Source organism: Protomyctophum bolini (genome assembly GCF_963924005.1).
Source record: "Protomyctophum bolini genome assembly, chromosome: 5".
NCBI lineage: Eukaryota > Metazoa > Chordata > Actinopteri > Myctophiformes > Myctophidae > Protomyctophum > Protomyctophum bolini.
Window position 1 is genome coordinate 524,828 of NC_137866.1, and position 25,578 is coordinate 550,405.

Genomic DNA, 25,578 nt, shown 5'->3' on the forward strand with positions numbered 1-25,578 from the left:
TTTAGAGATCCTCAACCCAGAGGACCAGGGCACCCTGCTCAGTGATGATGTCCTGATGTGTGTGTAGATCAGTACTTTAGAGATCCTCAACCCAGAGGATCAGGGCACCCTGCTCAGTGATGATGTCCTGATGTGTGTGTAGATCAGTACTTTAGAGATCCTCAACCCAGAGGACCAGGGCACCCTGCTCAGTGATGATGTCCTGATGTGTGTGTAGATCAGTACTTTAGAGATCCTCAACCCAGAGGACCAGGGCACCCTGCTCAGTGATGATGTCCTGATGTGTGTGTAGATCAGTACTTTAGAGATCCTCAACCCAGAGGACCAGGGCACCCTGCTCAGTGATGATGTCCTGATGTGTGTGTAGATCAGTACTTTAGAGATCCTCAACCCAGAGGACCAGGGCACCCTGCTCAGTGATGATGTCCTGATGTGTGTGTAGATCAGTACTTTAGAGATCCTCAACCCAGAGGACCAGGGCACCCTGCTCAGTGATGATGTCCTGATGTGTGTGTAGATCAGTACTTTAGAGATCCTCAACCCAGAGGACCAGGGCACCCTGCTCAGTGATGACGAGATCTTCTCCAGCCGCCAGACGGCCAAGCACACCTGCATGGCTCTGCGTCGTTACTTCGAGGCTCACCTGGCCATCAAGGTGGAGCAGGTGAAGCAGTCTCTGCAGCGCACGGAGGGCGGAGCGCCCATCCACTCACAGCCCTATTACAAGGTACGAAAATACACCCCATGTCCTCACAGCCCTATTACAAGGTACGAAAATATACCCCATGTACTCACAGCCTTATTACAAGGTAAAAATATACCCCATGTATTACAAGGTAAAAATATACCCCATGTATTACAAGGTAAAACCCTGTGCTTTAGATTCTAAAGACACCTATACACACGTCCTTAGCATAATTATCCCATTTTTGGCGGGAACGACTTTTGGTGTTAACATTATGTCACGCTTTAGCTATTTAAAAATAGCAGATCTACAAGCTCGTAGCGCGCCACCGAGTGGCGCGCTACGAGCTTGTAGGTCTGCTATTTTTGAAAAAAATCAAAGAACGACTGACTATAGAAACATAGCTTTTTCAGAAAACTTGTCATTTTCAAACAGACATTTTTTAGAATCTGATCTCAGGTCAGAATGGGTTATTGTGTGAAGCAGTCCTGGCAAGCTTTCACCATGCTGGCTTAGAATCTGATCTCAGGTCAGAATGGGTTATAGTGTGAAGCAGTGCTGGTGGCAGCTTCCACCCAGGGGGGCAGTCAGACAGATATTTTGTGAAGCCACTAAGGAAATGAAAGTTCATATAATGGCCTGTTGTGGCGCTATCACTGGACCCAGAAAAACGCATAGCCCCATAGAAGTCCATGTATTTGGGCCTAACTTCACCTAGACTGTATTACCTTAATAAACATGGTCATGAATACTTTTTGCTTCCAGTCACTAGTTTAAAGTCTCATTTCTAATGTCATAATATTCTTTTTGGAAAATTATGGTCCCATGTATAAAATAAATTACCATAAAGTCGCGCATGTTCTGAGGGGCGTGGCTACCGTTACAGTCTATGAACGGGATCCCCCACCCACTCGAGTCAAAATAAAAACCAACGAAGAAGAAGGGGGGAAGTCCCGCCTCGTTGTCTGGGCCAGCCAATGGGCCAGCTGGGCCTGGGCCCGGATCTAGAAAGATGGCTGCCTCCATGGCAAGGACTGACACATAGAGACAGGCTTCATTTTACGTTCATGTTAGACCCGCGGAACGCTTTGTCCATATTTTTTACAGTCAATTCAATTCAATTCAATTTTATTATAGTGTCAAATCACAACAAGTTGTCTCAAGACACTTTACAACCAACAAAGATCCACCCAGAGCAAGCAACATTGCGACAATGGTAACGAAAAACTCCCCTTTAGGAAGGAACGTCAGGCAGAACCCGACTCTAGGGTGGGCGGCCATCTGCCTCGACCGTGTCGGGGGGGGGGGGGATAGAGGGAGAGAGAGAGAGATAGACAGAGAGAGAAGACAGAGAATAGGCAGGTGGGCTCCGTGGAGGGGTCTGGTCCACATCTGGTCCAGGTCTATGCTTCCACCATGCTGGCTGATCTCAGGTCAGAATGGGTTATAGTGTGAAGCAGTCCTGGTGGCAGCTTCCACCATGCTGGCTGATCTCAGGTCAGAATGGGTTATTGTGAAGCAGTCCTGGCAGCTTTCTTCCACCATGCTTGGCTGGAGCGACTGTCCAACGTGTCATGCCTCGTTCCGTCCACCAGGCGGTGAACTACAGCCACGAGCAGGTGGTGGAGATGATGGAGTTCTTGGTGGAGTACGGCCCTCTGCTGCTGTACTGGGAGCCGGCCGAGGTCTTCTACAGGCTGTCCTGTGTTCAGCTTCTGCTGCAGCTCATCTCCATCGCCTGTGACTGGAGGACATACTACGGAAGGTAAGGACACATGGATGGATGGATGGATGGATCGGTTGAAACCTTTATTTCAGGGGAATCCAATAGAGCGGCGCAGTCCCTCCCCCCTTTCAGAACAACGAACGGCCCAGGAAATGAAAACGCAATGCATTTCCCCATAGGCAGTTCTTATTTAATTTATTTAAAGACCTTTTTAAGCGTCGTACGAAGCCAACTCTTGTCGTGACAAATCATGACGACACACACAATATTTCGGGCCAAACAAAGAATTAGAAAGTAGAAAGAAAACGGCAGGTTACAACACTTTCTTTGTTGTTTTTCTTCTTTGTAATTATTTGTTTGGTCCAAAATATTGTGTGTGTTGTCATGATTTGTCACGAAAGAAGAAATGTATATATTCTATATATACATTAACATATACAAATATATAGACATCATATAATATAGACATATGACAATATGTATATGTATATTATATATTATATTCTGTCTCTCTTTAGCAGCGATACAGTGCGTTACGCTCTAGACATCCTCAGCATGTATATTATATATTATATATTATATATTATATATTATATATTATATTCTGTCTCTCTTTAGGAGCGACACGGTGCGCTACGCTCTGGACATCCTCAGCATCCTGACCGTGGTTCCTAAGACTCAGCTGCTGTTGGCTGAAGCTGTGGCCGTCCTGGACGAGGGAGGATCCACCATCTCTACCGTCGGTACGTACGTTGTTGTTGTTCCGTTGTTCATAGTCTTGGTCGTGGCGGGCGAGGGCGAGGTGTTCATTAAGACACTATCGGTGCCGGAAGTTCTTCAAAGTAGGAGCTCTGGGGTGCCAAAAGAGTAAAAGCGGCCAAGCTTACATTGCGATCGTTTTAATTTATACGATATATGATCCAAAAAGCGTTCATATTTTGCGGGAGAGACGGACGAGGAGCAGCTAAAGTCAACGGTAAGCTACTTTTGGTGCAGAGCGTAGCATACGGTAGCCGAAAGGCAGGACATTCTTATCTCGCCCGGTATCATTGAGGACGCGCTAGGACGTCTGAGGACGCGTCGATTGGGACCCCTATGACGTGTGGCAACGTCGTATGTACGGAATCGGTTAATAATAATAACAATTTAGTGTTTGTTAACCCATTCTGAACGGGAACCCGTTTTGGTGTTAGCATCATGTTATGCTTTAGCTATTGAAAAATAGCAGATCTACAAGCTCGTAGCGCGCCACCGAGTGGCGCGCTACGAGCTTGTAGGTCTGCTATTTTTGAAAAATCGAAGAACGACTTGACATTTTTAGAATCTGATCTCAGGTCAGAATGGGTTCATCAGACCAGTGTGTGTCCAGTGGAAACCTCGTATGAATCTGATCTCAGGTCAGAATGGGTTAATAATATGGATATCTCTCAGGTATGTCCATAGTGCTGGTGGTGGCGGAGGGCGAGGTGTTTGTGAACGACGCCGAGATCCAGAAGTCGGCGCTGCAGGTGGTCAGTAACTGCGTGTGCGCTCCGGACAAGCGCCTCTCCAGCATGGGGAAGTTCCTGGGCGGCTCGGCCCGCCGCCGCCTGCCCCAGCACAGCAAGAACACCGAGAGCGTTCTCACCAAGATGTGGAACGTGGTGCAGTCCAACAACGGGATCAAGGTGGGTGCCGTTAGTTAGTTCATTCATTCAGTCATTCATTCATTCAGGGGCGACTGTGGCTCAAGAGGTAGAGCAATGATCCATGGGTCGGTGGTTCGAATCCCGGCTCCTCCTGTCTACATGTCGAAGTGTCCTTAAAGGGACACTTCACCCTTTTTGCAAAAAAAGATATGTTAATGACGTTTAGAAGCTTTAGAACACTTTCCTGGGGGTCTTTATGTGTGTCATATGTGGTTTTAGATATTTTAGATTGTAGCAGTGAGCCTGTTGTCTCTGATGTCATGGACACTGGGCTCACTTCCTTCCTGGACTACATGTTGTCTCAGTAAGACAGCTCTCCCCCTATCCACAAGGAGGAGCAGTGCACCAAAGAATTATGAGAATTGTAGTCCACAGGGCTTAAAGTTCTCAGTCCTGGGGACTGATTTCAGTCCTGAGGATCTCATCAGGGTCATTTAATGAGATCAGTGCAGATTTGCAAAAAACACATTGGGATTGTTTTTTGGCTTTAAGCCCTGAGTCCAGGAAGCTAGTGAGCCCAGTGTCCATGACATCAGAGACAACAGGCTCACTGCTACAATCTAAAATATCTAAAACCACATATTACACACATAAATACCCCCAGGAAAGTGATCTAAAGCTTCTAAACGTCATTAACATTTTTGAAAAAAGGGTGAAGTGTCCTGTCCCTTTAAGCAAGACACTGAACCCCAAATTTCTCCCGATGTGCTGGTTGGTGCCTTGCATGGCTTCCACCGCAATCGGTGTATGAATGTGTGTGTGAATGGGTGAATGTAATGCACTAATCTATGTATAGCGCCTTGGATAAAGGCGCTATATGAATGCACCATTTACCATTCATCCATCCCTCCCTCTGTGTCTCTCTGTCTAGGTTCTCCTGTTTAGTTTGTTATCCTTTATTTACCCTGCAGGGCAGTAGCTGAGCACAAGTGCTCATTTTCAGCAACGCACATGGAGACACAGACACACACATTAAAACCTGTTGAGCTGACCAGTACAACCACAGTCTGATACTGTTGTACTGACCAGTACAACCACAGTCTGATACTGTTGTACTGACCAGTACAACCACAGTCTGATACTGTTGTACTGACCGGTACACCCACAGTCTGATACTGTTGTACTGACCAGTAAAACCACAGTCTGATACTGTTGTACTGACCAGTACAACCACAGTCTGATACTGTTGTACTGACCGGTACAACCACAGTCTGATACTGTTGTACTGACCGGTACAACCACAGTCTGATACTGTTGTACTGACCAGTACAACCACAGTCTGATACTGTTGTACTGACCAGTACAACCACAGTCTGATACTGTTGTACTGACCGGTACAACCACAGTCTGATACTGTTGTACTGACCGGTACAACCACAGTCTGATACTGTTGTACTGACCGGTACAACCACAGTCTGATACTGTTGTACTGACCGGTACAACCACAGTCTGATACTGTTTTACTGACCGGTACAACCACAGTCTGATACTGTTGTACTGACCGGTACAACCACAGTCTGATACTGTTGTACTGACCGGTACAACCATAGTCTGATACTGTTGTACTGACCGGTACAACCACAGTCTGATACTGTTGTACTGACTGGTACAACCACAGTCTGATACTGTTTTACTGACCGGTACAACCACAGTCTGATACTGTTGTACTGACCGGTACAACCACAGTCTGATACTGTTGTACTGACCGGTACAACCACAGTCTGATACTGTTGTACTGACCGGTACAACCACAGTCTGATACTGTTGTACTGACCGGTACAACCACAGTCTGAAGATGACCCTCTCTCTCTGTCTCTCCAGGTTCTCCTGTCCCTCCTCATGGTGAAGATGCCCATCACCGATGCGGACCAGATCCGGGCCATGGCCTGCAAGGCCCTGGTGGGTCTGTGCCGGTCCAGCTCGGTGCGTCAGATCATCTCCAAGCTGCCTCTGTTCTCCAGCGGTCACATCCAGCAGCTCATGAAGGAACCCGTCCTTCAGGACAAACGCAGTCAGCACGTCAAGTTCTGCAAGTTCGCCGCCGAGCTCATCGAGAGGATCTCTGGTAAGCTAACGTTGTGTATAAATGATATATTTATGTATATATTTAATCTCCAGGTACAGACGTGTCCTTAGCGTGGCTCCTGAGAGCTAACGTTGTGTATAAATTATATATTTATGTATATGTAACAGACGTGATCTTGCGTTGTGTTATATGAAGCACCATAGACCAGGATCTCAGCAGCGAGTAGATTTATTCTGTACAACAGAGAATGAGGAAATCACTGCTCTGCTCTGACGTATGTTTTACACGTTACAATTGCGCTTTCAAAGCCAATGTGAAATAGGAAGTGCGGTAGGTTACGTCATCTCCTTACAGGCAACCGCCTGAACTCTTAAAGTCACACAACACTGGATCACAATACAATAGAGCACCGAAGTCCTGACGTAACTCGCTCATCCCTTCGATTCCCCTGGTTCGCGGAAGTAATTTCTCTATGGAGAATAACATGGGGTGATCTTAATATCGTCTACTATAAGCGTTGTGGTCCAAAAATAAACAAGCTGTCTCTGCGTTATTGTCAGGGAGGTGTCTCTGTATCGTTTGCAACAGTCAGTCACTCATATATGATACAGTCTGCTTCTAGCGAAAATCTAACTAATTCAGCAGCAGTAACATTAGCGTTTTCTCTCAGTCAGTTGATTCTTCATATCCATATGAGTGAAGCGGCCGGGGTGACATGTTTATTTTTCAAACACAGTTCTTATATGAAGCAATCAAAAAATCCTCCTATGGCGATTTCAATGCAACTAAACAAATACATGAACCTGGGGACTGACGCCCTCTACTATATATCTCCAGGTAAATATCTCCAGGTAAACCCCTCCTCATCGGTACAGACGTGTCCTTAGCGTGGCTCCAGAGAGCTAACGTTGTGTATAAATGATATATTTATGTATATATTTATGTATATCTCCAGGTAAACCCCTCCTCATCGGTACAGACGTGTCCTTAGCGTGGCTCCAGAGAGCTAACGTCGTTGCTCAGTCCAGGATCTCCTTCCCTGAGAAAGAGCTGCTCCTTCTCATCAGGTAACACACACACGCACACGCACACACGCACACGCACACACACACACACACACACAGACACACACATTTGAATTATTTTATTTGGATCTGCACAAGAGGCGTAAAACAATAGACCCAAATACTGATCAGAATTAGGTTATACATCATATGGTCCAACCAGATATAGCTGCTGCACATGCTTAACACACAGAGGGAAAAGAAGAGAAAAAAAAAATATATAGCACATTGTTGACATACTATTACTTGACACTACTAGACAGGATGTTTTTTTTTTTTTTTTTTTTAAGCCACCTAGGGATAAATGAAACAACGCCTTCTCCAGACAGACACACCCCCACACACACTCACACACACTCACTCACTCACTCACACACAAAGAGAGTAGGAGTCATGTTACACATGGTTGCATGCTGAAAATAGCACATCTGCAAGCTCACAACGTGTCGCTCTGCGACGTGTTGTGAGCTTGTAGATCTGCTATATTTCTAACACTAAAACATTGTTGTGATTTTAGTCACAAATGTGACTAAAATTAAAACGTTTCCAGAGACTCACTATGACTGAAACTAAAGTCTATACGACACCGCTTGGATAAATGCACCGTTCTCATTGGTCCATCCATATCGTCCAATCAGGAACCACCTGCTGACCAAAGGCCTTCACACCACCGCCACCGCGCTCACCAAGGAGGCGGAGTTACCCATGGTGCACCTCTCCCACCCCCCCTTCCCCCTGCCCGCCGCCCCTCCCCCCCTCCCCTCCTCCTCCTCCGTGGGGGGCGTGGCCCTGCTGCCGCCCCGCCTCCTCGCCCCCATGCGGCTGGCCAATGGCGTGGAGCGGGCGAGGCTGAATGCCAACGCCACGTCGCTCCTCCTCCTCCCCGGACACAACGTACGATGTTTTATCTTCTATATTATCTATTAAAACCCATTTTGGGGTTTTAAACATTATGTTATAATTTAGCTATTGAAAAATAGCAGATCTACAAGCTCGTAGCGCGCCACCGAGTGGGGCGCTACGAGCTTGTAGGGCTGCTATTTTTGAAAAATCGAAGAACGACTGACATATAAACAGTCATTTTCAAATGGACATTTTTAGAATCTGGTCTCAGGTCAGAATGGGTTAACACAATATGTGCCCAAGACGTCCACAGACGTAAAAATTTGGCGCAAATCTTTGAATATATATATGTTTTCAGAGTTAAAATGGGTTAAGTATGCCTGGTTTGCCTGCTGGGTGATCCTGAACTGAAGCCACACCCACAGCTGTTGTTGTATGATAAAAAGGGGAGGGGTTAGGGGAGGGGATGATATTGTGACGTGGCGTCAACTGGGAAAAAAATACAAAAATCATGGCATTCCATCTTCATTCAATTCTCTGTGACTTCACTCTGACTCCATTTAATACTTCCTGTTATTCTCAGATGCCCCGCCCCTCGACGTCGCAGCCCCTCCTCCCCCCCTCGTCGACGACATCCTCCCCACCGGCTGGCAGCGCCAGCACCTTGGCCACGCCCCCCTGTCCAAACGGCCCGCCCCTCTGCCCCAACGGCCCGCCCCCCTGTCCAAACGGCCCGCCCCTCTGCCCCAATGCCACGCCCCTCTGCCCCAACGCCACGCCCCTCTGTCCCAACGGCCCGCCCCTCTGTCCCAACGGCCCGCCCCTCTGCCCCAACGGCCCGCCCCTCTGCCCCAACGGCCCGCCCCTCTGCCCCAACGGCCCGCCCCTCTGCCCCAACGGCCCGCCCCCCTGTCCAAACGGCCCGCCCCCCTGTCCCAACGGCCCGCCTCCCGGGCATCGCATCGTGTTCACCCGGGAGCGCCAGCCTCCGCTGTGCCCCGCCCCTGGAGGCGGGGCCTCCGTCGGCTGCAAGAAGCCGCGCGTTCTGCGACAGAAGTCTGACCACGGGGCGTTCAGCCAGAGTCCGGCGGTCAAGAAACAGCTGGACAGGTAAGAAATAAATGAATACAGATTAAAACATTAGAACGGCCCCCTCAGCTAGTCCGGAGGTTGTCTTGCTCGACGCGGCCAAAGCGTTTGACCGTGTGGAGTGGGCGTACCTCTTTAGTATTGCACTTCGATCAAGCCCTCGCATAACAGTTTCCGACATACTGTATCTACGTCCATTCCGGCGATACTTGACATTTTCTCCTCATTTGGCCTTATCTCTGGTTATAAGCTGAACCGGGATAAAAGTGAGTTACTCCCATTAAACGCAGCAGCGCGTAATTACCCGCAATTTTCCATTTAACATAGCTCTGCATGGTTTTAAATACCTTGGTATTCAGATTACAGACGGCTTTGAAGATTAATTTTGGTACTTTACTGACTCGCTTCCAAGAAGATTTTGTCGTCTCTATTGCCATTATTATCTCTTAAATGTGTCACCATTAATTCTCTCGCCTGACCATTTTTCTTCCCCTTTCTTTTTTTGATAAAATCGATCGCTTGGTCTCTAAAAAAGTTCCCAGGATCAGTAAAACATTATTACAAAGAAATGCAGCAAACCCTTTATTCCATCCATCTTTGAGTGATAGTGCCTTCTCTTTATGGTCATCACTTGGTATTACGAATCTCAGGGATCTGTATATTGACAATGTATTTGCCTCCTTTCAACAACTATGTGAAAAATACTCCCTTTCAAATCAACACTACTTTCGATATCTTCAGATTCGCAGGTTTATGCGCAGAGATCATAACCGAGTTTAACTCTCTCCACAGACACCTCCCCTCCCCCCCGGCGCTCGACGGCATCATAACGGAGTACCTGCGCGAGCAGCACGCCCGCTGTAAGAACCCGGTGGCGACCTGTCCTCCGTTCAGCCTGTTCACCCCGCACCAGTGTCCCGAGCCCAAGCAGAGACGCCAGGCGCCGCTCAACGTCACGTCACGTCACACGCGCAGGGTCATCTACCCCAAATATGGAGGCGTGGACGGAGGCTGCTTCGACAGGCACCTCATCTTCAGCAGGTGAGACAGGCAGGCAGACAGACAGACAGGCACCTCATCTTCAGCAGGTGAGACAGACAGACAGGCAGACAGACAGACAGGCACCTCGTCTTCAGCAGGTGAGACAGACAGGCAGACAGGTTCCTCATCTTCAGCAGGTGAGACAGACAGACATACAGACAGACAGACAGGCACCTCATCTTCAGCAGGTGAGACAGACAGACAGGCACCTCGTCTTCAGCAGGTGAGACAGGCAGGCAGACAGACAGGCACCTCATCTTCAGCAGGTGAGACAGGCAGGCAGACAGACAGGCACCTCATCTTCAGCAGGTGAGACAGACAGATAGGTGAGCGTCTGTCTGATTGCGTTTGGCTGTGTTTAAGAACATGAATCCATGCCAAGTTGTTGGCTCAGCTTTTAGAGTCCTACCAATTACACATTTTGACCCATATTTGATCAAAGAAAAGTGCAAGATCAATTTGCAATACATAGATTTTTATCAACTTATTTTCACTTAAGCAATATTACACGAGAGGGTGTGGTTTAACGTGATTATTGCCACGATGCGGTCAGGAACGAGACGGAGTCGAGTTCCGCAAGCATCACTGAAGTGGCAATAATCACGTTAACCCACACCCTCGAGTGTAATATTGCAATTATACAACAGTTTCCCTTAAAACTAAGAAAATCGCTGATGACAGATGTAGTCACTACGACCACAAATGTCCCAAGAAACTAGCTAGCCTAGCCACCCAGTTTGCTAGCGCTCTGGGAGAACAGAGCAGCTGAATTCTTTGTTTTGATTAGGTGTGGAGTGGCGCTCGTTTGAACCACGGCTAGAAGGCTGTTTCAACCAATCATAATGCTTCCTCGAAACGACCTGTTGTATAATCGTTCTTAAGCATTTGTTTTCTAATTAATGGAATTAATCATTGATATTTTTTGTGCTTTTAAAAAAGAATGTAAAAAGAAAATGCAGGAAACGAGATGGGGATACTCACGACCCCCCCTCTAAAACACAGTTTGGGAACCAGTTTAGTGACCTTTTGCACACATGAACATTAACATTTATGTTCATAAATATTACCCCAGGTTCCTTTTACACCGTGATAAACATATTTATATGTATTTTCATATCTTTGTACATATATTGTATATATTCCAGGTTCCATCCCATCTCGGTGATAACCATGTATTTTCATATATTTGTACATATATTGTATATATTCCAGGTTCCGTCCCATCTCGGTGTTCCGCGAGGCTGAGGAGGATGAGAGTGGTTTCATGTGCTGTGCGTTCTCAGCGCGGGAGCGTTTCCTGATGTTGGGCACGTGTACGGGACAACTGAAACTCTACAACGTGTTCACAGGGCAGGAGGAGGCGAGCTACAGCTGTCACAGCTCTGCTATCACTCACATGGAGCCTTCTAGGGTACGTAGAATATAATCTATAGATCTGCACTCTGCTATCACTCACATGGAGCCTTCTAGGGTACGTAGAATATAATCTATAGATCTGCACTCTGCTATCACTCACATGGAGCCTTCTAGGGTACGTAGAATATAATCTATAGATCTGCACTCTGCTATCACTCACATGGAGCCTTCTAGGGTACGTAGAATATAATCTATAGATCTGCACTCTGCTATCACTCACATGGAGCCTTATAGGGTACGTAGAATATAATCTATAGATCTGCACTCTGCTATCACTCACATGGAGCCTTCTAGGGTACGTAGAATATAATCTATAGATCTGCACTCTGCTATCACTCACATGGAGCCTTCTAGGGTACGTAGAATATAATCTATAGATCTGCACTCTGCTATCACTCACATGGAGCCTTCTAGGGTACGTAGAATATAATCTATAGATCTGCACTCTGCTATCACTCACATGGAGCCTTCTAGGGTACGTATATAGATCTACTAGGCAGGAGGATACCTTGTGTTCCACTAGGAACCATGTTTTAATTGACTTGTGTTCCACTAGGAACCATGTTTTAATTGACTTGTGTTCCACTAGGAACCATGTTTTAATTACCTTGTGTTCCACTAGGAACCATGTTTTAATTAACTCTGTTTCTTGTGTTCCACTAGGAACCATGTTTTAATTACCTTGTGTTCCACTAGGAACCATATTTTAATTACCTTGTGTTCCACTAGGAACCATGTTTTAATTAGAGTGTGTTCCACTAGGAACCATGTTTTAATTAGCTCTGTTTCTTGTGTTCCGTCAGGATGGGTCCCTGTTGTTGACATCGGCATCGTGGAGCTATCCTCTGTCAGCGTTATGGGGAATGAAATCTGTTTTTATTATGAAGTAAGTTTAACACCAGATAATTTTGGCCGCAGACCCCCATCTGAAAATATGTTGTTCCAATGACCCCCACCCCCCAGGATCAAAGATTTTAGTTAAAAACATTTGCTCTGAAAGATTATATATTCAAAGGTTTGTGCCACATTTTCACGATTTAAATTATAAACATAATGCTTAAAACACCAAAAGGGGTTCCTGCCCCAAAAGGGGTTAATGTCTCTTCTCTGTGACGCACATTGGGTTGCACTTTGCTGTATGAAATGTGCTATACAAATAAAGTTTTGATTGATTGGTTGGTTGATGTGTTTCCAGGCATTCCTTTCTAGGAAACCACTACGTAGAGTTCAGTAAGCTGTCCCAGGACCGCGTCATCGGCACCAAGGAGCACATCGCACACGTGAGTTACAGTCACTGACCACCAGGGGGCACATCGCCCACGTGAGCATACGAGTGTGCACGTTCCCTTCTCCTTTCCTATGTCCCTTTTTGAACCCAGCACCTCCACCAAGTGATGTGCGTATTGTGCTATAGTTTCTGATGCAGGTTTAACGACATGGGTTTTTTTAAACAAAATTAGTTCAACGCAAAATGCTGCGTTGGAGTTCAGGAGACTTCGGAGAATAAAGGAATTCTCCTGAACGCTGCCTTCCTTCCAGCATGGCATGGAGAGGAGAGGAGAGGAGAGGAGAGGAGAGGAGAGGAGAGGAGGGCATTTTGCATTTCTTTAACCATGTAGTAAACGCTGCATTCGTTGTCTGGAGAGGGCAGTTGTTTTACAGACGGGTAAAAGGGGCAGTTGTTTTACAGACGGGTAAAAGGACAGTTGTTTTACAGACGGGTAAAAGGGGCAGTTGTTTTACAGACGGGTAAAAGGGCAGTTGTTTTACAGACGGGTAAAAGGGGCAGTTGTTTTACAGACGGGTAAAAGGGCAGTTGTTTTACAGACGGGTAAAAGGGGCAGTTGTTTTACAGACGGGTAAAAGGGCAGGGGCTGAAGCCCTCTTTGATGTGTGTGTGTGTGTGTGTGTGTGTGTGTGTGTGTGTGTGTGTGTGTGTGTGTGCGCACGTGCCTGCAGATCTGGTCTTATGGGTTTTTTTCCCTGTATTCTCTCAGATCTATGACATCACCTGTATCATCCTGTATTCTCTCAGATCTATGACATCACCTGTATCATCCTGTATTCTCTCAGATCTATGACATCACCTGTATCATCCTGTATTCTCTCAGATCTATGACATCACCTGTATCATCCTGTATTCTCTCAGATCTATGACATCACCTGTATCATCCTGTATTCTCTCAGATCTATGACATCACCTGTATCATCCTGTATTCTCTCAGATCTATGACATCACCTGTATCATCCTGTATTCTCTCAGATCTATGACATCACCTGTATCATCCTGTATTCTCTCAGATCTATGACATCACCTGTATCATCCTGTATTCTCTCAGATCTATGACATCACCTGTATCATCCTGTATTCTCTCAGATCTATGACATCACCTGTATCATCCTGTATTCTCTCAGATCTATGACATCACCTGTATCATCCTGTATTCTCTCAGATCTATGACATCACCTGTATCATCCTGTATTCTCTCAGATCTATGACATCACCTGTATCATCCTGTATTCTCTCAGATCTATGACATCACCTGTATCATCCTGTATTCTCTCAGATCTATGACATCACCTGTATCATCCTGTATTCTCTCAGATCTATGACATCACCTGTATCATCCTGTATTCTCTCAGATCTATGACATCACCTGTATCATCCTGTATTCTCTCAGATCTATGACATCACCTGTATCATCCTGTATTCTCTCAGATCTATGACATCACCTCGGGGAAGAAGACCCTGACCCTCAACAACCCCGACCTGGCCAACAACTACAAGAGGAACTGCGCGACCTTTAACCCCACGGACGACCTGGTCCTGAACGACGGCGTGCTGTGGGACGTGCGCTCCGCTCAGGTAAATACTACGATACTTCTACTCTGTACTACAATGATACTACTACTGTATACTACAATGATACTACTACTGTACTGAGTACTGTCACATGTTGATCTGTGTATGACGTGCGCTCCGCACAGGTAAATAACTATGATACTTCTACTCTGTACTACAATGATACTACTACTGTACTGAGTACTGTCACATGTTGATCTGTGTATGACGTGCGCTCCGCTCAGGTAAATACTACGATACTTCTACTCTATACTACAATGACTTTCAGGACACTCATGGGAAAAAATGCTTTTTTTCTACGCAGCCACTACTCTGTGGAATGCACTCCCTCCAGCCCTGAAATCCCTACATTCTATTGCAATATCTAGGAAAGACCTGAAATCATGGCTCCATCTACACACTCTCTGGTCATAGTTAGATTCTGACCCTGGATAGCCCATCTCCCATGCTCAGGACTATTCTCCCAGGGTACCTCTTGTCCTATGTATATAGCTCCCAGCCTTATATATAAGGATTATTTATTATATGTTCCATGGTTGTTTTGTCTGTACAGTATGTACGTGTATAGTTTCATGTTACAAAGTGGACCACAATGGAAACAAGCAAAGGCATTTTTTGTGTCTAAGTCCATTTGGCGTTTTTTTAAAATGATGTAATTTTCTTAAACTGCCAATAAAGTATTCTATCTATCTATAGATACTACTGCGTTACTAAGTACTGTCACATGTTAATCTGTGTATGACGTGCGCTCCGCTCAGGTAAATACTACGATACTTCTACTCTGTACTACAATGATACTACTACTGTACTGAGTACTGTCACATGTTAATCTGTGTATGACGTGCGCTCCGCTCAGGTAAATACTACGATACTTCTACTCTGTACTACAATGATACTACTACTGTACTGAGTACTGTCACATGTTAATCTGTGTATGACGTGCGCTCCGCTCAGGTAAATACTACGATACTTCTACTCTGTACTACAATGATACTACTACTGTACTGAGTACTGTCACATGTTAATCTGTGTATGACGTGCGCTCCGCTCAGGTAAATACTACGATACTTCTACTCTGTACTACAATGATACTACTACTGTACTGAGTACTGTCACATGTTAATCTGTGTATGACGTGCGCTCCGCTCAGGTAAATACTACGATACTTCTACTCTGTACTACAATGATACTACTACTGTACTGAGTACTGTCACATGTTAATCTGTGTATGACGTGCGCTCCGCTCAGGTAAATACTACGATACTTCTACTCTGTACTACAATGATACTACTACTGTACTGAGTACTGTCACATGTTAATCTGTGTATGACGTGCGCTCCGCTCAGGTAAATACTACGATACTTCTACTCTGTACTACAATGATACTACTACTGTACTGAGTACTGTCACATGTTAATCTGTGTATGACGTGCGCTCCGCTCAGGTAAATACTACGATACTTCTACTCTGTACTACAATGATACTACTACTGTACTGAGTACTGTCACATGTTAATCTGTGTATGACGTGCGCTCCGCTCAGGTAAATACTACGATACTTCTACTCTGTACTACAATGATACTACTACTGTACTGAGTACTGTCACATGTTAATCTGTGTATGACGTGCGCTCCGCTCAGGTAAATACTACGATACTTCTACTCTGTACTACAATGATACTACTACTGTACTGAGTACTGTCACATGTTAATCTGTGTATGACGTGCGCTCCGCTCAGGTAAATACTACGATACTTCTACTCTGTACTACAATGATACTACTACTGTACTGAGTACTGTCACATGTTAATCTGTGTATGACGTGCGCTCCGCTCAGGTAAATACTACGATACTTCTACTCTGTACTACAATGATACTACTACTGTACTGAGTACTGTCACATGTTAATCTGTGTATGACGTGCGCTCCGCTCAGGTAAATACTACGATACTTCTACTCTGTACTACAATGATACTACTACTGTACTGAGTACTGTCACATGTTAATCTGTGTATGACGTGCGCTCCGCTCAGGTAAATACTACGATACTTCTACTCTGTACTACAATGATACTACTACTGTACTGAGTACTGTCACATGTTAATCTGTGTATGACGTGCGCTCCGCTCAGGTAAATACTACGATACTTCTACTCTGTACTACAATGATACTACTACTGTACTGAGTACTGTCACATGTTAATCTGTGTATGACGTGCGCTCCGCTCAGGTAAATACTACGATACTTCTACTCTGTACTACAATGATACTACTACTGTACTGAGTACTGTCACATGTTGATCTGTGTATGACGTGCGCTCCGCTCAGGTAAATACTACGATACTTCTACTCTGTACTACAATGATACTACTACTGTACTGAGTACTGTCACATGTTAATCTGTGTATGACGTGCGCTCCGCTCAGGTAAATACTACGATACTTCTACTCTGTACTACAATGATACTACTACTGTACTGAGTACTGTCACATGTTAATCTGTGTATGACGTGCGCTCCGCTCAGGTAAATACTACGATACTTCTACTCTGTACTACAATGATACTACTACTGTACTGAGTACTGTCACATGTTAATCTGTGTATGACGTGCGCTCCGCTCAGGTAAATACTACGATACTTCTACTCTGTACTACAATGATACTACTACTGTACTGAGTACTGTCACATGTTAATCTGTGTATGACGTGCGCTCCGCTCAGGTAAATACTACGATACTTCTACTCTGTACTACAATGATACTACTACTGTACTGAGTACTGTCACATGTTAATCTGTGTATGACGTGCGCTCCGCTCAGGTAAATACTACGATACTTCTACTCTGTACTACAATGATACTACTACTGTACTGAGTACTGTCACATGTTAATCTGTGTATGACGTGCGCTCCGCTCAGGTAAATACTACGATACTTCTACTCTGTACTACAATGATACTACTACTGTACTGAGTACTGTCACATGTTAATCTGTGTATGACGTGCGCTCCGCTCAGGTAAATACTACGATACTTCTACTCTGTACTACAATGATACTACTACTGTACTGAGTACTGTCACATGTTAATCTGTGTATGACGTGCGCTCCGCTCAGGTAAATACTACGATACTTCTACTCTGTACTACAATGATACTACTACTGTACTGAGTACTGTCACATGTTAATCTGTGTATGACGTGCGCTCCGCTCAGGTAAATACTATGATACTTCTACTCTGTACTACAATGATACTACTACTGTACTGAGTACTGTCACATGTTAATCTGTGTATGACGTGCGCTCCGCTCAGGTAAATACTACGATACTTCTACTCTGTACTACAATGATACTACTACTGTACTGAGTACTGTCACATGTTAATCTGTGTATGACGTGCGCTCCGCTCAGGTAAATACTACGATACTTCTACTCTGTACTACAATGATACTACTACTGTACTGAGTACTGTCACATGTTAATCTGTGTATGACGTGCGCTCCGCTCAGGTAAATACTACGATACTTCTACTCTGTACTACAATGATACTACTACTGTACTGAGTACTGTCACATGATAATCTGTGTATGACGTGCGCTCCGCTCAGGTAAATACTACGATACTTCTACTCTGTACTACAATGATACTACTACTGTACTGAGTACTGTCACATGTTAATCTGTGTATGACGTGCGCTCCGCTCAGGTAAATACTACGATACTTCTACTCTGTACTACAATGATACTACTACTGTACTGAGTACTGTCACATGTTAATCTGTGTATGACGTGCGCTCCGCTCAGGCCATCCACAAGTTCGACAAGTTCAACATGAACATCAGCGGCGTGTTCCACCCCAACGGCCTGGAGGTCATCGTCAACACGGAGATCGTATCCTTACAGTAATATTAATGGTACGGTACGGTACGGTACGGTACGGTACGGTACGGTACGGTACGGTACGGTACGGTACGGTGTTCCGTCCCAAAGGGACCAGAAGGTCTTCGTCAGGGTCTATCTCTGGTGATCTAGTGTGTATTAGTAGTATTATCTTTACTCTCAGCTCCAGTGGGACCTGAGGACGTTCCATCTCCTCCACACGGTTCAGTGTGTTAGTATGTGTGTATTGTAGTAGTATTATGTTCAGTATTATCTTAACCTAACTATCAGTGGGACCTGAGGACGTTCCATCTCCTCCACATGGTTCTAGTGGTTCAGTGTGTTAGTATGTGTGTATTGTTGTTGTAGTAGTAATAGTATTATGTTCAGTATTATCTTAACCTAACTATCAGTGGGACCTGAGGACGTTCCATCTCCTCCACACTGTTCCAGCTCTGGACCAGTGCCGGATCGTCTTCAACAACAACGGGACCGTCATCTACGGAGGTAATTAACCCATTCTGAGCGGGAGATCCCCTTTTGGTGTTATAGCATTATGTCGTGCTTTAGCTATTGAAAAATAGCAGATCTACAAGCTCATAGCGCGAGTGGCGCGCTACGAGCTTGTAGGTCTGCTATTTTTTATTTTAATCGAAGAACGACTGACATAGAAACATGGCTTTTTCAGAAAACTGTCAGGATGTAGAAGAGATTTTTAGAATCTGATCTCAGGTCAGAATGGGTTAATACTTAGCCCAGGACCATCAAGCCTCTGTTTAGATACCCCAGGTTGGGTTCCAGGTTTTTGGCAGTGCTTCACTGACACGCGTGTGTGTGTGTGTGTGTGTGTGTGTGTGTGTGTGTGTGTGTGTGTGTGTGTGTGTGTGTGTGTGTGTGTGTGTGTGTGTGTGTGTGTGTGTGTGTGTGTGTGTGTGTCCAGCCATGCTCCAGGCAGACGAGGAAGACGACATGATGGACATGCAGATGAAATCTCCGTTTGGATCCTCGTTCAGAACCTTCAACGCTACCGACTACAAACCTATAGGTAAATATATATACTATAATAATACTAATAAAACGTTATTTGTATAGCACCTTTCATGACATGAAATGCAGCTCAAAGTGCTTTACAGAAAAATGGAGAAAGAAAAAAAAAGCAAGGCAACGACATTAAAAAAAACAAGCAGTAATGCAATACAGTGAGGACATGAATAACAAAAGATCAATTAAAAGCAATGTTGTAGAAGTGGGTCTTGAGCTGTGCTTTAAAAATGTCTACAGAGGCTGCCTGTCGAAGGTACAGTGGGAGTTTGTTCCATGCCGACGGCCCGTAGAAGCAAAAAGCTGCTTCCCCGTATTTTTTAGTTGCTATGTTTTTAGGCAAAGCGAGCAGGCCAGCAGTATAATAATATTCACCCTGTTTCCACCCTATCAGCTACCATCGACGTGAAGAGGAACATATTTGACCTGTGCACCGACACCAAGGACTGTTACCTGGCGGTCATAGAGGTATGGCAACATTAATTCAGCACCATGGACAGAGTCACAGCTAGTCTCAATGCTACAACATTAATTCAGCACCATGGACAGAGTCACAGCTAGTCTCAATGCTACAACATTAATTCAGCACCATGGACAGAGTCACAGCTAGTCTCAATGCTACAACATTAATTCAGCACCATGGACAGAGTCACAGCTAGTCTCAATGCTACAACATGACTTCAGCACCATAGACAGAGTCACAGCTAGTCTCAATGCTACAACATTAATTCAGCACCATGGACAGAGTCACAGCTAGTCTCAATGCTACAACATGACTTCAGCACCATAGACAGAGTCACAGCTAGTCTCAATGCTACAACATGACTTCAGCACCATAGACAGAGTCACAGCTAGTCTCAATGCTACAACATGTCTTCAGCACCATAGACAGAGTCACAGCTAGTCTCAATGCTACAACATTAATTCAGCACCATGGACAGAGTCACAGCTAGTCTCAATGCTACAACATGACTTCAGCACCATAGACAGAGTCACAGCTAGTCTCAATGCTACAGCATGACTTCAGCACCATGGACAGAGTCACAGCTAGTCTCAATGCTACAACATGACTTCAGCACCATAGACAGAGTCACAGCTAGTCTCAATGCTACAACATGACTTCAGCACCATGGACAGAGTCACAGCTAGTCTCAATGCTACAACATTCATTCAGCACCATGGACAGAGTCACAGCTAGTCTCAATGCTACAACATGACTTCAGCACCATGGACAGAGTCACAGCTAGTCTCAATGCTACAACATTAATTCAGCACCACGGACAGAGTCACAGCTAGTCTCAATGCTACAACATGACTTCAGCACCATAGACAGAGTCACAGCTAGTCTCAATGCTACAACATGACTTCAGCACCACGGACAGAGTCACAGCTAGTCTCAATGCTACAACATGACTTCAGCACCATGGACAGAGTCACAGCTAGTCTCAATGCTACAACATGACTTCAGCACCATAGACAGATTCACAGCTAGTCTCAATGCTACAGCATGACTTCAGCACCATAGACAGAGTCACAGCTAGTCTCAATGCTACAACATGACTTCAGCACCATGGACAGAGTCACAGCTAGTCTCAATGCTACAACATGTCTTCAGCACCATAGACAGAGTCACAGCTAGTCTCAATGCTACAACATGACTTCAGCACCATAGACAGAGTCACAGCTAGTCTCAATGCTACAACATTCATTCAGCACCATGGACAGAGTCACAGCTAGTCTCAATGCTACAACATTCATTCAGCACCATAGACGGAGTCACAGCTAGTCTCAATGCTACAGCATGACTTCAGCACCATAGACAGAGTCACAGCTAGTCTCAATGCTACATTAATTCAGCACCATAGACAGAGTCACAGCTAGTCTCAATGCTACAACATGACTTCAGCACCATGGACAGAGTCACAGCTAGTCTCAATGCTACAACATGACTTCAGCACCATATACAGAGTCACAGCTTGTCTCAATGCTCAAGACTCATTTCATATATTTAATTTATATATATATTTATGGATATATTGTGGTGTTTCTACAGAACCAGGACTCTGTGTATATTTAGATGTATTTATATATATTTATGGTTATATTGTGGTGTTTCTACAGAACCAGGACTCAGTGAACACCGACACGGTGTGCCGGCTGTACGAGGTCGGACGCCAGAGGCTGGCCGAGGAGGAAGAGGAGGATGAGGAGGACCAGGTGAGCATGCACTATACCTGGTATGACCCGCTGAGGTACCGACAGGTACCCGCTGAGGTACCGACAGGTACCCGCTGAGGTACGACAGGTACCCGCTGAGGTACGACAGGTACCCGCTGAGGTACGACAGGTACCCTCTGAGGTACGACAGGTACCCGCTGAGGTATGACAGGTACCCGCTGAGGTACGACAGGTACCCGCTGAGGTACGACAGGTACCCTCTGAGCCCTCTGAGGTACGACAGGTACCCTCTGAGGTACGACAGGTACCCTCTGAGGTACGACAGGTACCCGCTGAGGTACGACAGGTACCCGCTGAGGTACGACAGGTACCCGCTGAGGTACCGACATTGCTTAGGTGTGTTAATGTGTGAAGTGAGGACGCTGGCGTCGACTGTTCACCGCGTCACCTCCCAACGTATGAATGAATGAACCGTTGTAAAGCGCTTTGATCACTTGGAAAAGCGCTATGAAAATGCAATTCATTATTATTACACAAATAATTGCGATTATCGACTTAATTGTGCTTTTTTTTCAGAACGTTACGGACTTACAATGTTGTATTTCTGTGTCGCCTTTTAGGCTTCGTGATCACAGACCGTACAGTATGATAAATATACTGTCCATACTGTACAATATATGACTCACTAAATATACCAGTAAGACGTGCAAACGCGGGAAGCGAACGCAGCTCGTACATATTTGGGTTTTGGACGTATAGCTGCTTTGGGGACACCTTATATGGTTATGGCTGAGTCATGGTGACGTAATCACTCAGCTCCATATATGGGCACAAAAGCGGGACAGACAGACAGACAGACAGACAGACACACAGACATGATCTGCTAGGTCTCATAGTAAGTTCTCATTGCGTTCGCAACAAACCATCACTCACACCTCCCCCTCCCTCCTCCCCCCTCTCCGCCCCCACCACCCCCCCTCCCCCCCCACCAGGAGGAAGACGATGACCAGGACGATGATGAAGAGGACGACTCAGACGAGGAGGTGGACACTGACCCTCTGGTCACTGAGATGGACAACGAGGACAACGCAGGTAATGACATATCGCCCTAGGGCTGATACTCAACGCAGGTAACATCATATCGCCCTAGGGCTGATACTCAACGCAGGTAACATCATATCGCCCTAGGGCTGATACTCAACGCAGGTAACATCATATCGCCCTAGGGCTGATACTCAACGCAGGTAATATCATATCGCCCTAGGGCTGATACTCAACGCAGGTAATATCATATCGCCCTAGGGCTGATACTCAACGCAGGTAACATCATATCGCCCTAGGGCTGATACTCAACGCAGGTAATATCATATCGCCCTAGGGCTGATACTCAACGCAGGTAACATCATATCGCCCTAGGGCTGATACTCAACGCAGGTAATGACATATCGCCCTAGGGCTGATACTCAACGCAGGTAATGACATATCGCCCTAGGGCTGATACTCAACACAGGTAACATCATATCACCCTAGGGCTGATACTCAACGCAGGTAACATCATATCGCCCTAGGGCTGATACTCAACGCAGGTAATATCATATCGCCCCAGGGGGCTGATACTCAACACAGGTAATATCATATCCATATTGTCGTATATGAACAAATATTCTCCCCTAAACCCAGGAGAGGACGGGAACGATGACTTCACGCCCTCTGATGACGAGGAGGTAGAGCGCCTCCTAGAGGAGGACGGGGAGGGAGACGACGACGATGACGACGACGACGATGAAGAGGACTCCGACAACGAGGACGTGGATCTGGGCGGAGACAACGGTAACGTCGTTGAGACCTGAAAATCACACCCCTGTGGAGTGAGCGGTGCTGCTCACTTCACAGGGGTGTGATTTTTTATTATTATTACATTGTTAGTTTTTTTCCCTCATGAAAGCAGAGTCTTCATTCGGTGTATAGTATGTATAGGATATTAATTTATTTGTGTTCATTTTTATATCTGCCTGTCAATGTCTGACTTTAAACCTTCAGAACTCTGCTTTCATGAGGACGATGCGCGCCTCGCCTGATCTATCTCTCATATCTGCTTCCATTGTCTCGATCGCAGTAACAGTCTTGATGCGTAAGGGATATAAAAACCGTTCGGTTCAGAACTTAAAGGCTTATTCATAGTCTGGTTTTTCGGTGGTGAGGTGACCACCGCTCCGGTGATGAGGTGACCACCGCTCCGGTGGTGAGCTGAGTCAGCTCACCCTAACCTAACCCTAACCACCGGAGCGGTGGTCACAACGTTGAGCGGTGGTGAGTAAAAACAGAGAGAAGGGCTGGAGCGGTGGCGGTGGTTTGCTCTTCACCGCGGCTCAGTGACGTCATGTTGTAGTTCGGTGGTCATGTATGAGCCTTTAGTGTTACGGTGAGGGAGACGCGCCATGTGGGTTTTATGTATGAGCCTTTAGTGTTCCGGTGAGGGAGACGCTGTATGAGCCTTTAGTGTTACGGTGAGGGAGACGCTGTATGAGCCTTTAGTGTTACGGTGAGGGAGACGCGCCATGTGGGTTTTTTGCAAGCTATATACATGTCTGGGCATGCCTCTATCTCGACACCCTCTTCTAAGCACTTTTCGTAGGACGTAAGACATCGTCATAACAAAATAACCGTGCGGTCCCTCGGCGATACAATCCGTGATAATTTTCTTGTTTGTTCGAGTTTGACGAAGGAAGGGAGACCCGACTTTAGATCCGTGTCCATCATGGGGAAGTTGGGGAACATGTCTCTACATCATATACGTCAAACTCAAGGGCCGGGGGCCAAATCAGGCCCGTGAATGAATTATCTTTGGCCCGCGAGATGATATTTAATTAGTATTAGAACTGGCCCTCTGGTATATTGCACGGACCACCATAATACTACAAGTCCCACAATGCACTGCGAGTGCATTGTCACGTATCGAGGGCCCGCAAGTGCCAAGCATGCGTCTTCTCTTCACTATTGATCAGCAGTGAAAGTATATCACTTGTGGTCAACTTTCAGCTACCCCTCTACCCAAAAATGTCCCGTGTGTTGAAACACAGTCCGGCCCTCGACTTGTACCAATCTCTTTATTTTGTCCCACTGTATTTGAGGGGAAGAGGCCTTTTTTTCCTTTTTTTTTTGGGGATCACGTGATCGGAGTGTTGCGCTACCATCCAGTGCTAGTGGATAAAGTGCTCGGGTGTGTAGAAAGTTATCAATAAAAACATGCAGTAAACGTAAATCTCCCGTTGCCGCACCGGACCACTGGGAATCGAACCACGTGAATATCCCGCTCCCGCATTCAATGGGTTAATCCTGGCTCTGAATCTACATCTTTTGTTGTGTTTATCAAACCAACAGACAGCGACGACAACTCTGACCTAGAGGATGACATCATATTATCACTCAACGAGTGACATCATCCCTCAACGAGTGACATCATCATCCCTCAACGAGTGACATCATCATCATCATCCTACCCTCGACGAGTGATGGCTGCGTTGGTCTAGAAGGAGGGAGAACTTTAAAGACGTCTCATCGCTCATCGGGCCTTAGATCTGTCCGTCTGTCTGTCTGTCTGTCTGTCTGTCTGTCTGTCTGTCTGTGCCTGTTTACACTCAAACTACGACCACCTTAGTATTCTGGAATAAGACATTCTAATAACAGCAGACTGGAGGAACAGCGACCCCCCCCCCCCCCCCCCCCCTGCAAAATACACACATTACTGAATCAGACTACTAACTAACGGGACGCTTTACACCCAAGATATGAAACACTTAGTGGATCTAGAAGTTTATAACAATTAGGAACAGGAACGCTCACATGAACATGTGATTTAGGAGACGGACTGACAGACGGACGGACAGACAGACAGACAGACAGACGGACTGACAGACGGACAGACAGACAGACAGACAGACAGACGGACAGACGGACAGACGGACAGACGGACGGACGCTTGGGAGCTGAACTTTTTACAGCACTGCCAGTTCAATCAGTACACCACACCCACCCACCCCACACACA

The 25,578-nt window shown here is 45.8% G+C and overlaps 1 protein-coding gene across 4 annotated transcripts in view; it reads left to right on the forward strand.

The window, feature by feature from the left end:
- dcaf1 (ddb1 and cul4 associated factor 1) overlaps nucleotides 1–25,578 on the forward strand; it is a 46,509-nt gene extending 20,931 nt beyond the window's left edge. For 2 of the 4 annotated variants that reach the window (XM_080763967.1, XM_080763966.1), the window contains 21 exons: nucleotides 518–727; nucleotides 2,281–2,450; nucleotides 3,030–3,154; nucleotides 3,843–4,078; nucleotides 5,921–6,164; nucleotides 7,081–7,192; nucleotides 7,828–8,083; nucleotides 8,616–9,142; nucleotides 9,914–10,162; nucleotides 11,375–11,573; nucleotides 12,382–12,464; nucleotides 12,774–12,858; nucleotides 14,298–14,444; nucleotides 18,238–18,324; nucleotides 18,726–18,819; nucleotides 19,253–19,357; nucleotides 19,748–19,821; nucleotides 21,475–21,570; nucleotides 22,524–22,623; nucleotides 23,212–23,361; nucleotides 24,913–25,578. In XM_080763967.1, coding sequence (XP_080620093.1) covers nucleotides 518–727; nucleotides 2,281–2,450; nucleotides 3,030–3,154; nucleotides 3,843–4,078; nucleotides 5,921–6,164; nucleotides 7,081–7,192; nucleotides 7,828–8,083; nucleotides 8,616–9,142; nucleotides 9,914–10,162; nucleotides 11,375–11,573; nucleotides 12,382–12,464; nucleotides 12,774–12,858; nucleotides 14,298–14,444; nucleotides 18,238–18,324; nucleotides 18,726–18,819; nucleotides 19,253–19,357; nucleotides 19,748–19,821; nucleotides 21,475–21,570; nucleotides 22,524–22,623; nucleotides 23,212–23,361; nucleotides 24,913–24,968 — 3,405 coding nt within the window. In that variant the 3' untranslated portion in view covers nucleotides 24,969–25,578. Of the gene's footprint in view, nucleotides 1–517; nucleotides 728–2,280; nucleotides 2,451–3,029; nucleotides 3,155–3,842; nucleotides 4,079–5,920; nucleotides 6,165–7,080; nucleotides 7,193–7,827; nucleotides 8,084–8,615; nucleotides 9,143–9,913; nucleotides 10,163–11,374; nucleotides 11,574–12,381; nucleotides 12,465–12,773; nucleotides 12,859–14,297; nucleotides 14,445–18,237; nucleotides 18,325–18,502; nucleotides 18,643–18,725; nucleotides 18,820–19,252; nucleotides 19,358–19,747; nucleotides 19,822–21,474; nucleotides 21,571–22,523; nucleotides 22,624–23,211; nucleotides 23,362–24,912 lie in introns of those variants that run through there. The other 2 variants (XM_080763968.1, XM_080763969.1) reach the window with 2 other exon arrangements.